General features: G+C 30.9%; 3 protein-coding genes across 4 annotated transcripts; 1 reads left to right on the forward strand and 2 right to left on the reverse strand.

Moving 5' to 3' along the window:
* Window positions 1-640: 640 nt before the first annotated feature.
* Window positions 641-5,685, reverse strand: LOC149492919 (uncharacterized). 2 transcript variants are annotated; one of them, XM_089726669.1, is made up of 8 exons: window positions 5,471-5,685; window positions 3,679-3,852; window positions 3,174-3,584; window positions 3,003-3,079; window positions 1,444-2,538; window positions 1,176-1,334; window positions 960-1,043; window positions 641-832 (listed from the first exon to the last, which is right to left on the reverse strand). In XM_089726669.1, the coding sequence occupies exons 1-8, from the start codon at window positions 5,607-5,609 to the stop codon at window positions 752-754; spliced, it is 2,220 nt and encodes a 739-aa protein (XP_089582795.1). In that variant the 5' UTR covers window positions 5,610-5,685; the 3' UTR covers window positions 641-751. The 2 variants fall into 2 exon arrangements, with proteins under 2 accessions (XP_089582795.1, XP_089582796.1); XM_089726670.1 differs by having other exon boundaries at window positions 3,174-3,461; window positions 5,471-5,681.
* A 2,888-nt stretch (window positions 5,686-8,573) lies between these two features.
* LOC149492920 (TraB family protein) lies at window positions 8,574-10,566 on the reverse strand. The gene is made up of 7 exons (XM_089726885.1): window positions 10,080-10,566; window positions 9,770-9,885; window positions 9,588-9,676; window positions 9,411-9,485; window positions 9,220-9,327; window positions 9,033-9,128; window positions 8,574-8,952 (listed from the first exon to the last, which is right to left on the reverse strand). The coding sequence occupies exons 1-7, from the start codon at window positions 10,460-10,462 to the stop codon at window positions 8,686-8,688; spliced, it is 1,134 nt and encodes a 377-aa protein (XP_089583011.1). The 5' UTR covers window positions 10,463-10,566; the 3' UTR covers window positions 8,574-8,685.
* Window positions 10,567-14,056: 3,490 nt separating this feature from the next.
* Window positions 14,057-15,348, forward strand: LOC105648516 (Integrase-type DNA-binding superfamily protein). Its single transcript, XM_012234935.4, has one exon. It carries the CDS (start codon window positions 14,179-14,181, stop codon window positions 14,842-14,844), a length of 666 nt encoding a protein of 221 aa, XP_012090325.1. The 5' UTR covers window positions 14,057-14,178; the 3' UTR covers window positions 14,845-15,348.
* The last annotated feature ends 113 nt before the right edge of the window (window positions 15,349-15,461 follow it).

A 15,461-nucleotide genomic window follows, 5' to 3' on the forward strand; every position in this document is an offset into this window, starting at 1 on the left:
TGCTTCTTTCTTTGTTTTCTTACTATTCTGATATTTTTACACGTGCTTATAATTTGAAATTTTTCATTTTGACGGACATGTAACTTTTAATTTTTTGATCAATTTAAATTTGTAGATTATTTTTTTATTGAGTATGGGAGAGTGAATTTGAACTGAATCTATTGGTAGGTCGTATATGTATTTACTATTAAATTATGTATTGGGTTTTGCAAATTTTTAAATTTTTGAATGGCTAGTTTTTCAAAGAATTAGAAAAGAAATCCATGTATAATTCTTAATTATTCTTCAGATTCAGCATTTGAATTCAATCTAAATGGATGAGCTCCAAAGGCCCACACATCTTCTCAAAATTTCAAAAAGTGTGTGGGTCCTAAACATTAAACATTTGAAAATTTTAAAGTTAATAACTATGAAATTATAAGGGGAAAAAACAACATATGATGATTGATTTCTACCTATCATTAATTAAATGAACCATGAAAGACAAAAGAGAGGCAGAACTCAGCTAAACATGCATACTATACATTACACAAATGCCACCACATTTATAAACTATAAAGAGGAAACAAACTAAGTCTTTCACAAACTATTATAAATTAAGTTCATCAAATCAAATCAAACCAAATCAAAGCAAACCAAATCAAACTAAAGTCTCGGAAGATTTATTATGGTTAATTTAAACTTAAACCAAAACCAAAGTCTACTTATTCGACTGGATTATAATATCATATAAATATGACTGGATTTTATATCAATCCTTGATTTGCTTCCAGTCACTTGTATAGTAGGGTTCATTTCCAAGCAGGAAGTCCAAGAAATCCTCCCCCCAACCCTGCACAATTAAATCCAAACCCAATGCTTAGTTAGTGCTAAAATACTTAAAAATTTGCTAAAAATGAAGCCACTTAATTATTTTCCGTCATAAAGAACCAACTTAATTTAATTATATCTATACATGCCTGATTCTCCGATGTGAAGGCATTGTCATCAATGCGCATGCCGTTGAGCTCAGAATGAATAGGCTCCCCATGAATGACTTGCGGCTAAACACACAGAATTAACAAGAAGCAGTAAAGAAATGAGAAGGTTACTGTTAAGAATTAATCAATTATGATTAATTAACATTCGTTCATTAAAAATAAAATAAAATAAAATAAAAATAATTGGTGACATGCCTGGGTAGAGGATGGTTCAGTCCAAGGAGCCTTGTCTGTAAGAGTACATCCAGCAGAAAATTCATCATTGAGGAGTTCATTGACGTCGGCAGAGCTGAGTTGAGCATCATATGGACTGGTAGAGAAGTTAACATTAACAGCTCCAACCATTCCTTGTTGCTATATGAGCATCAAAACCACCAATATTAATAACATAAACGCTCATTATTATTTATCACGTAATAATAAAAAATTTAAACTAAAAATTAAATGAAGATAATAAGTATGCCTGGAAAGGCGTTGGCCCAAAGAGAAGTTCAGCAAGATCATCCTCCTCGCCTTCTCCAAGCTGAAGCTGTTGCTGTTGATTGTTAGAATTAGCATTATCAAAGTTGAGAGCAACGTCATTGCAATTGTTTCCTCCATCATTTCCAATAGGACCTGTATCATTCGTCTGTTGCTGAGACGCAAATGGAGACAGAATTATGTTTTCTTGATTATTATTAAAAAAAGTCGATGGAGAAAATGGGTTTTCATTCCTAAACCCAGTAGCAGGAGGAGGAGGAGGAGCAGCAGCAGTAGCAGCAGGAGCAGGAGGAGGAGCAGCAGCAGCAGCAGCAGAAGAAGACGCTCCTTGATAACCAAATAGCCCATTCAGCGTGGCCGTCGATGATGCATTGTTATTACGAGTCCAATTCATCAAACTGGAACCACTTGAAAGGTTTTTCCCTGAGAATCCGATTGGTCCTGATCCGATAAGCTCTCCGTCACTAGTCAATCGGATTCCAGCATAATTACTGTTGGGATTAAGAAAAGGATAAGAGTTGTTGACAGTTCCTGAGCCTGAAGCATGATTGGAAGAGCCAAATTTGAAAGGGTTGTCACTGTTGAAAGGATTTGATCTTCTAATTGCTTGATTATGTTGAGGACCACTAATGAGGCCATTTGTGGCATTACTCGTAAGACCATAGGTAGAAGCTCTATCAAACGACAGCGTCGTTCCGGCATTGTTTGAGCGATTTGGCTGATAAAGAGGATATGACGATGAACTGGGAAGTAATGGTCGCTGGAAATTAGTGAAATTGTTGCCAAACAAACTGGATTGGCCATAGCGGAACACAGAGTTGCTACTTGAAGCTTCATGATTATGATTAGGAAAGCGAGGTGATAGTGAGAAACCAAAGCAGGAGCTGGAACCAAAACCAGAGAAATTGCTATTGCCTCCATATCCAGGATGGAACGCCCTCATCATATAATCTTGATGGGCGTTTTTGAACAAGGAAGAGCAATACCCAGATGCAAAAGATGACCTAAATGCCTTTTCTGATAGCTGCGATGACCAAAGTCCTCTCTCCGCCACTTTTTTCAGGAACAATCGGTATTTCTGGAACAGCATTAGTTTCACTCGCTATTAGTCTTTTAAGATTATATTTTGACTAAACTCATATTCTTGGGGAACCATTTTCACCTGAATGGACCCATCCAGCTTGTTCCAAAAAAAAAAAAAAAAGAAAAAAAAAAGGCAAATTGATAGTGTCTGCTTGTATTTAAAAATATATAAAAATTGATAAACGTTAACTATTTAAAGAAAAAACAATATTGAAGACATACATGAGACAAAGACAAAACAATCTAACTATTAAGAGATGAGTACGAGTTTTTCTTTAAAAAAAAAAAAAAAAAACGAAGAAGAAGAAAACCAATCACCAGATGATGCTACGAGAATAACGTTGGTTTACATGCATGATTAAATTGTTTGAATAATTAAACTTCTATATGTATATAATCTTTTTGCAAAACCCTAACAAAGTAGAAAGAACAAACCCAGTTTCTCTAGTTAATTCAAACCTGTAAATGGCTGGCGACATTTTCCCTAGTTAGCCCTGGCACACCCATGAATTCAAGAATTCTCTTGGGAACAGCCTCTGCAGGAATTCAACACAAAATGATCCACCAGGAATAACGTTGATATATGATTTTATAAGAAAATATTTTCATTAATAACTAAAGATTCCTTACTTTCCAACCCAATATGGTTTATAGCTTGCAAGAAGCGGTTATGAAGTGAATTTGTCCAAACAACCTTAGCCTTTTTTGGAGCAGCAGCAGCATCTTCTTCCTCATCTGGACCTTCTCTTTCTCTCTTTTTTCCATTTTTCTTTTCCTGGGAATTATCTCCATTCACCGATGCTGCTGACGAGGAGGAATCTGCGCCATTCAAATAATCTTTCTCATCATTTGATGAAGATGAGTTTCCCTCTTCAAAGTTTGTCATTTCTTCAGTAGCAATTGATTTGCCTTTCTTAGCTGCCACCGCACAGTCAATTACGTTTTTAAGGTCTCCTTGATTTACTGGTTTTACTATATAAAGTAAAGCTCCACTCTCTAAACTCTCTGAAATCACACTTCCTTTATCATCTACTGACATTACTGCATTCCCATCAACAACAAGATTCAATATTTTCAAATCAATAATTGCTAATGTATAAACTAAACTCTTTAAAATTAACAATGGGGCACTTACAAATAACAGGAATCTTGAATTTTTCTTTCACTTGTTTTTGTAGTTCCAAACCATTCATTTCAGGCATATGAAGATCAGTGATAACCAAGTCGAATGCTCCATCTTTATCTTGAAGTTTTTCCAAAGCAAGTAATGGATTTTTAATAGTCACAATTGAAAGTTCTATCATGCGATCTATCAATTGAAAAAAAAAAAATTAGTTAGACATTAGGGATGCAAATAATTCTAAAGAAAAAGTGGAAAGCATTTAACTGAGAACACTTTGTATTCTCTCTTTGATCTTCTTACTACAGACCTGATATATAAAGTTAAACTAATTAACATGAGAAATAAATTCAATTTATGGCATAATCAATTAACTACTCGAAAGCTATGTCTTTTCACTCAAAATGATAGAAAAGGGTCTTCCATTTTAATCCAAACAGAAAGATATGTGTGAAAACCCTAAATGGATACACTTGTGGTTGAACTTCACTTTTCATAACCAAACAAAATGAAAATTTAAGAGATGCCTAATATTAGAAAAAAGACAAGTATAGATTGTCTTGTGTTCTGAAAGTTCCCAAATATATAATATAAATAAAAGGGAAAAAAGGAACTTAACATGAGATCCAACAAAAGCAAAAGGATATGTTAAGGATGAAAATGCAATTATTAAAAATTTCAAATCTCTTTATTTGTTGTTGAGCAAAAAAACATCATTCCAAAACTCTTTTAGATCCAAGAAGCATAAAACAACAAATAAAGAAGAAGACTTTATTTCTTGTATAGGAAGGAGGAAAAAAGATAATTCTGATTTTGGAGTAGTATACTGATTTATAGGTACAAAAGACTGTAAAAATGGAAACCTTTCCTGAATTAATTGAAAACATAAGCATATATATCTTAATCAAATCACTAAGACATGACTATCCATTGGAGTTCTAAGATTCAAAAAATATATAAAGAAATTCAACAGAACTATTATAAAATTATGATAATGGAAGAATGGAATTTTTAAAAATCAATTTCTACTATTATCAAAAGGGAAAGGGATTTTGGGGATAAGATTTAAGAGTTCAATATCCTTTTTGATGGATATAGAATTTGAGAGTGGCCATGGCATGTGAATTCCAAAAGGTGCAATCTTCTCATAGTACTAAAAAAAAAAAAAAAATCAATTGAAAATTATCATACATCAAAAATCAATTTTGGGAATTCTGATAGTGTGATTCATTTGATATTACATAAATCAATAAATAAATAATAAAAAGAAAAGGAGATCCAACAAAAAGAAAAATAAAAAAAGATAAAAGATTCAAATAAAATGACATTAAGAAAGGGTGTTGAAAAAAGAGGAACTTTGAAATCAATTTTTATATATTGTTAGATGAGAAAATTTTGGATAATAAGATTTAAAATTTCAGATTCACTAAAAGTGTTTATTTTTATTGCACACCAAGACATAACCTAGTGGTAATTGCATTAATGATCTGACAATAGATTCAAGTTCAGATCCTCTCCCCCAATACTCAAAAAAAAAAAAAAAAAATCATTTTTATCAATAGATTAAGATATCAAAAAAAAAAAAAATCAACTCTGTGATACATAAAACTCACGTCAAATTATAATAAAAAAAAACTATATTTTGAATGATATTTTTATGGATAAAAAGATATAAAGACTAGCATTTAGTGTAGAAATGAGGCACACAAATGAAGTTCCTATCAAAACATTAAACCTATCAGACAAAAACCAGAGACTGCAAATGAGCTAGAAGAAATAATTAAACAAGAAGATCTCCAAAGAATACCTTGGAGAGTGCATAGTTTTAGCATGGACGAGACAATAGCAAGAGTTGTAGAATCATCATCTACAATCAAAATATGGAGTCTCAAACGAGAGGTTTTTTGATTTTGAGATTGGCTTGGAGGAAGACTCTCACTGCCCATGATTGAAAGAGGTGGAGAGTTGAGTGACAACAATTTTATAGTTGAAGAGCTACTCGAATGCAAATAGAGGGCGCTCAGAATGTCATACACTTGTCACCCCAAGTCTTTTATATATAAAGTCAGGCAATGAGTTGCAGTGTAGAAACTCTATTTTTTTTCCTCTCTTATTTATTTATTTATTTTGAAAATATATATTGCTTGTATATAGAGAAATGCGATAACACTAATTAAATATTTTGAACTAATTATAGAGGGGAAAGATCTAATGTAAAATCAACATTGAATGCATTTTACCAAAATTAAGAAGTGCTTAGTAAGAGTTCTTTCTATGGAAGATCTCACAATCTTTTGTTCCAATCTTTCTTTGTAAATTTTATTTTCCCTCTTTAGGAATAATTTCTTATGAAATTACAAATTATTTTCCAAAACCAAAAAAAAAAAAAAAAAAAAAAACATTATTAAGCCGGTAGTGCTAATTTTTACATTGTATTCTAAAGTGTTTGTTAATTATATGTACTTAAAAGATCAATTTATTGAAAGCAACTGTATTATAAATTTAACAATAACTTCAAACATGTTCAAAATTTTAAATTTATTTAGATATTGATATTAGAATGATTTTTAGTAAATATTCAATACACAAAAAAAAATTTAAAAAGGCAAAATTTATTAGAAAAAAATATAGTAAGTTAAAACATTACCATACTTCATTTATTATATTAACAACTTAGATTTAACTATATTCGTTGACAACTTAGATTCAATTGTAACCGTTAACGGTTTGATAGTCAATATAACCGTATTAACGAACGATTGAAAACCGAATCATTGCCATTTAAGTCTTAAATTGTCGGTATATGTTGAGACTTTTTGTTGGTAACTTGACTTGAGAGATAAACTATTTCTGTTTTTCTTAAATATAAATTATTTAAGAAAATAGTTAATTTTTTTAGATCAGAGTAAAAAGTTTTGTTAATTTGCTTTTATCTAACATCATTAATAATAATGTGTTGTAAAATTGAAAAAAAATCATTAATATTACTCCTTAGTATTTTTAAAATAATTTATAACGGACAAAAAAAATTCTAAAATAATTTATATTTATGGACAAAGTTAGAGGCAGTAATACACTATTCATCAAAATTTCAAACGATGAAGGAGTGAAAAATAATTGGTCGTTGAATTTATTGCCTACATTATTTTACATATCCTTCAAATACTTAAATTTATAGAAAGGTTTATGTGCATTAGCTCCATTAATGTAATTTGCTTTCTTTGTTTTTTTTTTTTTAACAGGAACTAATGTAAATTATCTACGTGAGATATCTATTCATACAATTAAATTTTAAGAATGTCAAAATTTAGTGACCTCCTATGTTATTTACCAATCTAACTGAAGTCAACTATTTGACCACATTTTGGAGGGAAACTTTTTTAAGTTTCAAGTTATCACCAATTGTCTCAAGAAACCTGCAACCAGGCTGAGAAGAGAACACATGCGAGGATTAAGTGGTGCCATTTGAAGATTGACAGTGATAGGACTTTGTAAAAAAGAAGACTTCAGTTTCTCATTTTTCATTTATTATGAAAATCTGGCTTTACACATCAAAATAAAACCTGTATTTAATGGCATTTTATTACATTGTTATCCCCATACAATAAAAGGAAGTTTATAGTTATGATGCAGGTGTAATGTTGAGGAGGCAGGATTATTTCTTCGTATGTTAATTCCAATTCATCTGACGTAAGGAAACCGCGTCCTGCCCACAGTTTATATGCAAAACCAGCTGGTTAGGTTGCCTGAAATTGAATTGTAGGAAGGAGATGACAAAAATGGCATTTGTCTTAATCTTACTTTATATGACCTAATTGTCCATATTAGTTAATGAAGCTTCGTTGTTTATCTAAAAATAAGAATAGTCAACTGAGCTAGCAAGTCTGGTTTCAGTTTTAAGCCATTAATAAAAGGGCAGAACCCGTCATTAAGTTCTTGCTTATCTCTGCATTTATTACTACAGCCCAGACTTTTTGTGCTTTCCTTCGACGGTTTCAGAGTTCAGACCAATTTTAACGCTTGCTTTAGTTGGTAACTGTGTTTTCATTTTGAGCTCACTTGGCAAGTACACGTGTAGTTATTCATTTGAATTTCAAATTTTAAAAATATATTCAAAAATTTTTATCCCCTGATGTCGGTCTAAATAATTTATTTTTAATCATATATGTATGAGGTGGATATAGGTGCATGTAATTAGGTTTATTTACAAATATTAATTAACATTAATATTAATAAAAGTAGTCTAGTTTCCAAACATCTTCAGGATATTTATAATTTTATTATTCATTAGTCATAGTTATTAATTTTTCAAATTAATTAAATTAATTAATTAATTAAAATGGAGAATCACATTCATTTATTATTTTACATAAATCATAATAATTAAATTAATTAATTAAAATGGATAGTCATATTCATTTAATTAGTTTGCATAAATCATATTGATAAATAAATTAATTAATTAATTAAGACCGCTTACTATTTCAACCGATACCTTCTTATATAAATATTGTTGTTCTTAATATAATATGATTTAAATCCTAATTTCCTATTTTATAATAAAATGGACACTTATCATTTTAAATGATATTCATTGCAAATGATTTTCTTGGTAACTATGCCAAAACAATATAGGCCACAAAAATATATTATGTCAAATTAATAAATAAATATACATATATATATTTTATTTTTAGGAAGTTGTTGTATGATTTTCTTGGAAGGAGGGGCTTAATGACTTTTCTTCTTAGATATATATGTATATTTATTTATAACATGATAAGGACCAAATTAATTTCTTTCCAAAGAAGGACCAAACTTATTATGGGTTTTAAGGACATTCCAAAAAAAAAAAAAAAATTATTAAAATAAAAAAATAGAAAAGAAATCTCTTATTAACACCGAAAGCATTTTCTTAAATAAATTAAATAGGATTAATAAACAGTACATAAATGCACATGAATACAACTTACATTATAAAATAAAATAAAATAAAAATAAAAATAAAAGCCATTTAACATTCTATAAAGCTCCTCTAACCTGTTCATACAATTGCCACAGCAGGACACTAATGACAGTGTCTCTAACCAAGCTCTTAACAAGATTATTAAAAAAACCGTTCGAACCATCGCTAGATGGCCTCTTTCCTACAAGATCTCGAAACCGCAAATTACCCTGATCTGATATTAGTGCATATATTACTCCATTCATATGCCCCTTCCCAATAACCCCCACCACTCGCTTGCTGTTCTTCACGGCTTTGCTTCGTTTCAGAGACCATGCCAGGTACTAATCAAATCATTGCAACAAATTTTAGTAAATGAAAATTATTTTGGCTTATCAGTTTTATGTATATGATATATACTTACAGTGTCTCTTTCATGTATGAGAGGCTGCATGAGTGATGGATATGAAATGCTCAGTTGCTCATACAGCTGAAATGTTCTTTCATCGTTGCTTGTTACCTGTTATTTGTAATGGGATTTTGCTATTCAGGAGTTATGTATTAACACGAATCCAATTATTGATGACACTAAATTCTGGAAAGGGAAAAACCTCTAACTTGTTCCTTGATGCTTCAGATGATGAAGTAATTCCATTTACAACTGATTTCACTAAATTAAGCCTCTCATTCCATTTCAGAGCATTCCAAGCCCGATCAAGCTACAAGAACAGATTTAATAGAAACTACTTTATTCTTTTTTGATTCATATTTAATATATCACAAAGAAATTATATATGCATACTGTTATTTCAATCGGCCGATCTCCCAACACTATTTGAGCACCAATTTCCTCAGAAACTTTTCGAGCAGCACGAAACTGCAAATTTAAGGGGCAAAAAAAATCATAATTTCCGATTTCAGATTTTACTTATTACTAATTATTTTGAGCTTAAATATTAAATGAATTTGACGAAACTACCTCATCCCCAAAGGGGCGGTTGACATCAGAAGATAATTTTGATGAGAAAATTGCTAGAAGCAAACGTAAGGCTAGAGCAGTTTGACCTCCTGTAATTTAAATTATCAATCAGAAACTTTTCTTGAGAACTAAACAATACAAAAGAAATTAGTTCTTTACAAATTAAGTTGCTTGATGCTTACCCAAATTAATGCTTCGACCAACAGCACCAAAAAATCCAGTACCACTCAAAGAAAACATATTTGATCTCAGTTGTTGCCCATTTTCATCTTCAATACAAGTATACATAATCCCAGCTCTGTAAATCAACTCTGCAATAAGTGAAATTTAAGACACATATACCTTTTTCTATAGACAACATTATCGATTTTCCCAAGAGAAAATTAGTCTAATCAGTTTCCTTCAGCATCCACAAAAGTTTCGGCTACCATTTACATTTTTCAATAAGAATCAACTAATTAAAAGCCGAGAAATAAAGAAGAGGAAATTTGCCTGCTTTTACACAGCTCAACTACGACGTTGTCAGGCCTCACGGCCCGCACAACGCGCTCCACTTCTGCGGCGGATTCACTGCAAATATGGGTGGTGCCGACTAACCAAATTGCGTCTGGTTCAACAAACTCGGTTCTCCAGGCCGGTACAGGACCGAAAAGTTGCTTCTCTATAACTACTAAGTTACCTGTATCGGCCAAGTCTAGCAATTGTGGGTAGGATTTGGCAATTGTGGTTCTGGATTGTTGCAATATCTCCGATCTGAAATCAAAGTCTGGCGGCGGAGGTTTTATTGAAAACTTTAAGGGTTTGACAGATTTGATGTTAGGGATGTTTCTATATTTGGAGAAGTAAGGGAATGTTGATTTTATCAAAGTTTCCATGAAGGAAAGGCTATGGTGATTAAGTGTTGAGTTTATGTGCTCCTGGTTTTGATAAGATAATAACTACTTTTTTTATCCCCTCGTCAAGATAATAACTACCTTTAACGGCTACAAAATGGCAGAGCTCTCTTTTCTTTTTAAAAAACAAAAATTATTTATTTAATTCTTTTCCTTTATTTGTTCATTTATTATTTACTCCAGTTTCTGACTGGTCTGCAATATGTCTGAGGGTAAATGCGTAAATGTCTAAATGAATGCAGTTGGCCTGAAATATTTTCTTATTTTCTTAATTCTCCCTTCATGTACTCTAGCAAAAAAAAATAAAAAAGAATTCTTTTTTTGAATTTATAACCACCTATTTCTTTAATTAAGGGAGAAGGAGTCTCAACCACCAATATTATTAAAGAAAAAAAAAATTTATATCTACCAAATTTAAGCAAGTGAATTCTTTAATTTTAATTAGCAAGTAGGTTTAATTTGTCTTTTGAAAAAAAAACTTAATTTTAAGCAAGTCAAATATTTTTTTATAAATTAAAAGAATAAATCGAGCATTATTTCATTTTAAAATACCTTTTCTTAAAAGAAAACTCAATTCTTATAATAAAAAACTCAAAATGACTTAAATTTAAACTTTCTCTATTCATATAAAAAAAAAAAAAGAAAAAGAAATTGTCAGAATTTTGAGTGCAAATAATATTTTGGAACAAATAATTTTGTATACAAAATCCCTATAGGGCAAGGAAATTTCTTTTTCCTTTTTTTTTTTTTTTTTTCTTTTTCTTTCTTACAAGGACAATCCTTGTTGGCCTTTTATCTACATTCCATAGTTTCCATTATTGGTATGGTTGGGCGTTCAATGTTGATGACAAGATATTTTTCTGTGTTATATTAGATTTATTCCTTTTACATATATCATTTTACGTAAAAAGGTAAATTGTATTTAGGATCTATTTAATTTAGTACGTAGTTTATAATAACTGATAATAACTATTAATGATTAATTGTCAATCACTAATAGTTAGTAGCTAATGAAACACATTGCTTAGCAAAATCTTAGCAAAGATTTCTGTTATTGAAATAAAAACGATTAAATTATAATCATTTTTATAAATTATCATGCATCATACATTTTTAATATTTAAAGTAAATATATTATTTTTTATTTTAATATGTTTTAAATAAAAAATATTAATGAAAATTTTTTCAATAATTTTTATGTTTTATAATTAACTTTCATAATTATCCATAAAAATATATTTTCTAAGACAAATATATTATTTTCTATTTTAAAATACTGTATAAATAGAAATATTAATTGATAATATTTAATAATTATTTTTTTCTGATAAAATCAAGAGGGGTTAATTCCTCTCTCGATAGAAAAGTATAAAGGTTAATTTATTAAAACTTAATAGGTATTTTTAATAGTATAGTTAAAATTTAATATAAATAAACATTAATATGGTAGGGGAAAACTCTTAGTTAGAAATTGACTATCATTATCAAGAATAATTTTAAGTTAATTAGAAATATCTGAATTAAATTATGACAAGGAAGGTCTAATTTTTAAACTCATTTGCAATCTTAATATTTTTGTAAAATAAAATAAAAAGAGAATCAATTTTAACTTAATTTAGAATATTTAAACCCAATTACGATGGAAAAATAGTTTATTAATACTGTCTTTATTGGTAATAATAATTAATATTCATTTCATATTCACAGTGCCTAATATTCTTTTTTAAGGAAGAATATCAACTATTCTGATAACAATATTTTTAAGGGTACAATAAATTTCTGTAAATTTTGAGATACAATATATTAATTTTTTCTGGTAAAGTAACACAATGTTATTGTAGAGGTGATTATATTAAAAAAAAAAAATCAAAACTAAACTATTTTTAATTTTCTATAATTTTGGCTTTTGATTTTCGAATAAATTATTACAAGATAATTATTTTTCTTAGTAAAAAATCAAATGCATCAATTCGGTTCGATTTATGAATTTACTTCAGTACGGCTCGATTTCGAAGCAAAACTAAATTCGATTTTTTACGGTTGGTTCGAGACTGAACCACCCATTTTCGCATCCCAAATTATTTGGTCCTAGCTATGACTTTCTCTGCCATTCTCTTCTTGCCTCAGCTTTTTGAGACAATCTTGCGCCACTTGATGTATCATATTTAATTATTTACTACCCAGAATCCTGAAACTTGCCTCCAAGAATGAAGTCGGTGAAAAGCCCTAATTAATGCTGATTTTTAATTATTAATTTTTTTGCTAATTCTGTTTTTTCAATTAGTTATCTGTTTATGCTTTTTTTTTTTTTTCACAAGTGATGTGGTGCTCATTTGTAAATTATTTGGGCTCCATTGTTTGCTTGAAAATTGAAAATACTTTTTGAAAGTTTTTTTTTTTTCTCAATTTTATGTTTTGTTAATGACAAAAAAAGTTAACCTAATGTTGAAACTTATTATTAAAAAAAAAGTTAGTAAATATATATTTCTTTTAGATCACCGATATCCGAATCCTATTATCAGAAACCGTTTAATTTAACTCGCGCTTAGTCACGTATACATTATATAATTATTGAACAACATACATGAATATCAAATGTGCTCTAAATTAATCCCGATTGATTTGAGTTAAACTTTTGGATTGATGCTCTTAATTGAAAACACTGTGAGAATTTGGGACCAAGAAAAACCTCAAGCAGCTACCAGAATTACAGAATACAAAGAAATGTATACATATAAACGAAAAAGGACGACTGACCATAAAAGCGCATGGGTGGAACTGGACCAATTATTTTAAATTGGGTATCAGTACATCGCACCAACAAAATTAATGTGAAGACATTAATGGAAAACACAGAAGAAGATGAAGAAGAAAAAAAAGGAAGGAGCATGACCTGTTTTTATAATAACCAATAACAGAATAATGGTTAAATTGTAACAAATCTTACTTTCCTTTACATTCCAATTTTAATTGTTTGTCTTAATTGTATTCTAATTTCAAATTATGGTAAATTTTTTGTCATTTTATTTTATTTTAATATTGCAAATGATGTAGATTAAACTAGTCCAATAAAATGTCACGTTGTAATTTTTCTTTCCATACGTCGATCATCTGCTTTCTCTCTCCTCTATGAAGCCATAAAGGAGTTTATTCGGAATGTCATTTTCCTTAAGATTACTGTTTGCTAATTTAGGTGCAACAGTGTTGTTAAAAAAGTTTGACTAATTGAATTTAAAATTTTTTGAGGTGCAATTATTGTAATTCGTATAGTGGAGGTATTTTTAGATGGTTTATCCACAAAATAATAATATTTTATTTGCAATCCGCTACTTAATTTGGAAGGTTTTTGTATATGAGTGAGTGAGTGAGTGAGTTACAGCTAATTAACTCGGGCACTAATACGTGTTCCCACAGTAAACTCTCACATCTACTATCACATCAACACTTTTATTTTTTTATAATAATAATAATAATAATTAAAAAAAGCGTTAGAGCCATAGTCCGTAGAGGTAAAGTCCGCGATTTCCCCACGCTTTAGCGGTTTAGCCCATTTCCTTATAAAGGTCTTGGAGGGCTAACTTGTTATTTTTCAGAACAAAATTCTTCACTTGTATTCGTGTAAAATAAAACAAGAGAAAAAAGATTATACAGATTATTATTATTACGTTATTACCATTTAATTTTGTTTACTGGCTTATATGGCCAGTCCTAATGCTGATTCGCCGCCCCAACCATACCAGCCGGATCAAGTCCTTGACCCTATTGCGGCGCCAGAACAACAATCACCACGCTCCACGTCATCCAACCCTTCACCAAGACCCATTCGATCTCCATCGGGTTTTCCCTCCACTGGAAGGCATCCGACTTATCGGGGAATTCGGAGTCGGAGTGGAAAATGGGTATCCGAGATCCGGGAGCCACGTAAAACTACTCGTATATGGTTGGGTACGTACTCTACTCCTGAAATGGCAGCCGCCGCTTACGACGTCGCTGCTTTATCCCTTAAAGGTCCCGACGCAGCCCTCAACTTTCCTGAATCTATTTTATCTTATCCAATACCAGCTTCGATGTCAGCCAGCGATATACGGGCCGCTGCTGCTACTGCAGCGATGGCCAGGCAGCCCAAGCCAGAAAGCGGGTCTAATCCGTCTACGGGTCCCCTTGAAATAGAAGGCACATCGTCTTCCGGTATTAGCTATGTTGAATCAGGTCAAAAGTTTATTGACGAGGAAGAGATTCTAAATATGCCGAATTTGTTAGTGGACATGGCAGAAGGAATGTTGTTGAGTCCACCAAGGATAAACACACCGTCATCGGATGATTCGGCAGGAAATTCAGATGAAGGATTATGGTCTTACCAGTAAATTAAAAGAAAATCCCCATTTATCCAGATACAGTGGTAATATAAGTTGTTTGATATTTAGCGGTTTGGGTTTTGCTTAGATTTCCTGCTGTCTGTATCAGAATCATCAGTATCAACTATCACTATCAGTCAATAGGAAAGTTAGCTCCTTCAAACTGGTAGGCGATTCTGCTGCACCATATTGCTAATTAGCTTAGCTGTATATGTTTTTACACTTAATTTCAGCAAGAGGACATAGGGAAGTGTACGTCTATCTCATGTTGTTTTTTAGGAAAAAGACGTGCAGGAGACGTGCCTACATTGTCATTTTCCTTGTGGAGAAGACGAGTTTGATATTTTATGGTACGGAGAGGCTCTCATGGCCACAATTTCTTTCATTTTGTTTTTTTCCCAGTTTTTTTTGAGTCTCAACTCTCGAGATATGGGTTCCTAGAGAATTTATTGAACAATGGCTGCTCTCTTCTTTCTCTTATGTTATGAATCATATCCTGATCTCTTTCTCTTACATTTGAGTGCATTAGCTTTTTTTCCGTTTTCTCTTTCTCTTCATTTTCAGAATGGTGTATTAGATTTTAAATTACATGCTTACATTGTACAAATTTAAAACAATGGTGCTCA

Source organism: Jatropha curcas, chromosome 10 (assembly GCF_041381405.1).
Source record: "Jatropha curcas cultivar XTBG-Jc1 chromosome 10, XTBG_Jcur_1.0, whole genome shotgun sequence".
Taxonomy (NCBI): domain Eukaryota; kingdom Viridiplantae; phylum Streptophyta; class Magnoliopsida; order Malpighiales; family Euphorbiaceae; genus Jatropha; species Jatropha curcas.

Coding starts and splice junctions, on each gene's coding strand:
- LOC149492919 (XM_089726669.1), bottom strand. CDS start 5,609: ATGGGCAGTGAGAGTCTTCCTCCAAGCCAATCTCAAAATCAAAAAACC. Junction 2,539..3,002: donor ATGTCGCCAGCCATTTACAG/GTTTGAATTAAC, acceptor ATGCTGTTCCAG/AAATACCGATTGTTCCTGAA. Junction 833..959: donor CCTTCACATCGGAGAATCAG/GCATGTATAGAT, acceptor TTAATTGTGCAG/GGTTGGGGGGAGGATTTCTT.
- LOC149492920 (XM_089726885.1), bottom strand. CDS start 10,462: ATGGAAACTTTGATAAAATCAACATTCCCTTACTTCTCCAAATATAGA. Junction 9,677..9,769: donor TGGTCGAAGCATTAATTTGG/GTAAGCATCAAG, acceptor TTTAAATTACAG/GAGGTCAAACTGCTCTAGCC. Junction 9,486..9,587: donor ACCGCCCCTTTGGGGATGAG/GTAGTTTCGTCA, acceptor TTAAATTTGCAG/TTTCGTGCTGCTCGAAAAGT.
- LOC105648516 (XM_012234935.4), top strand. CDS start 14,179: ATGGCCAGTCCTAATGCTGATTCGCCGCCCCAACCATACCAGCCGGAT.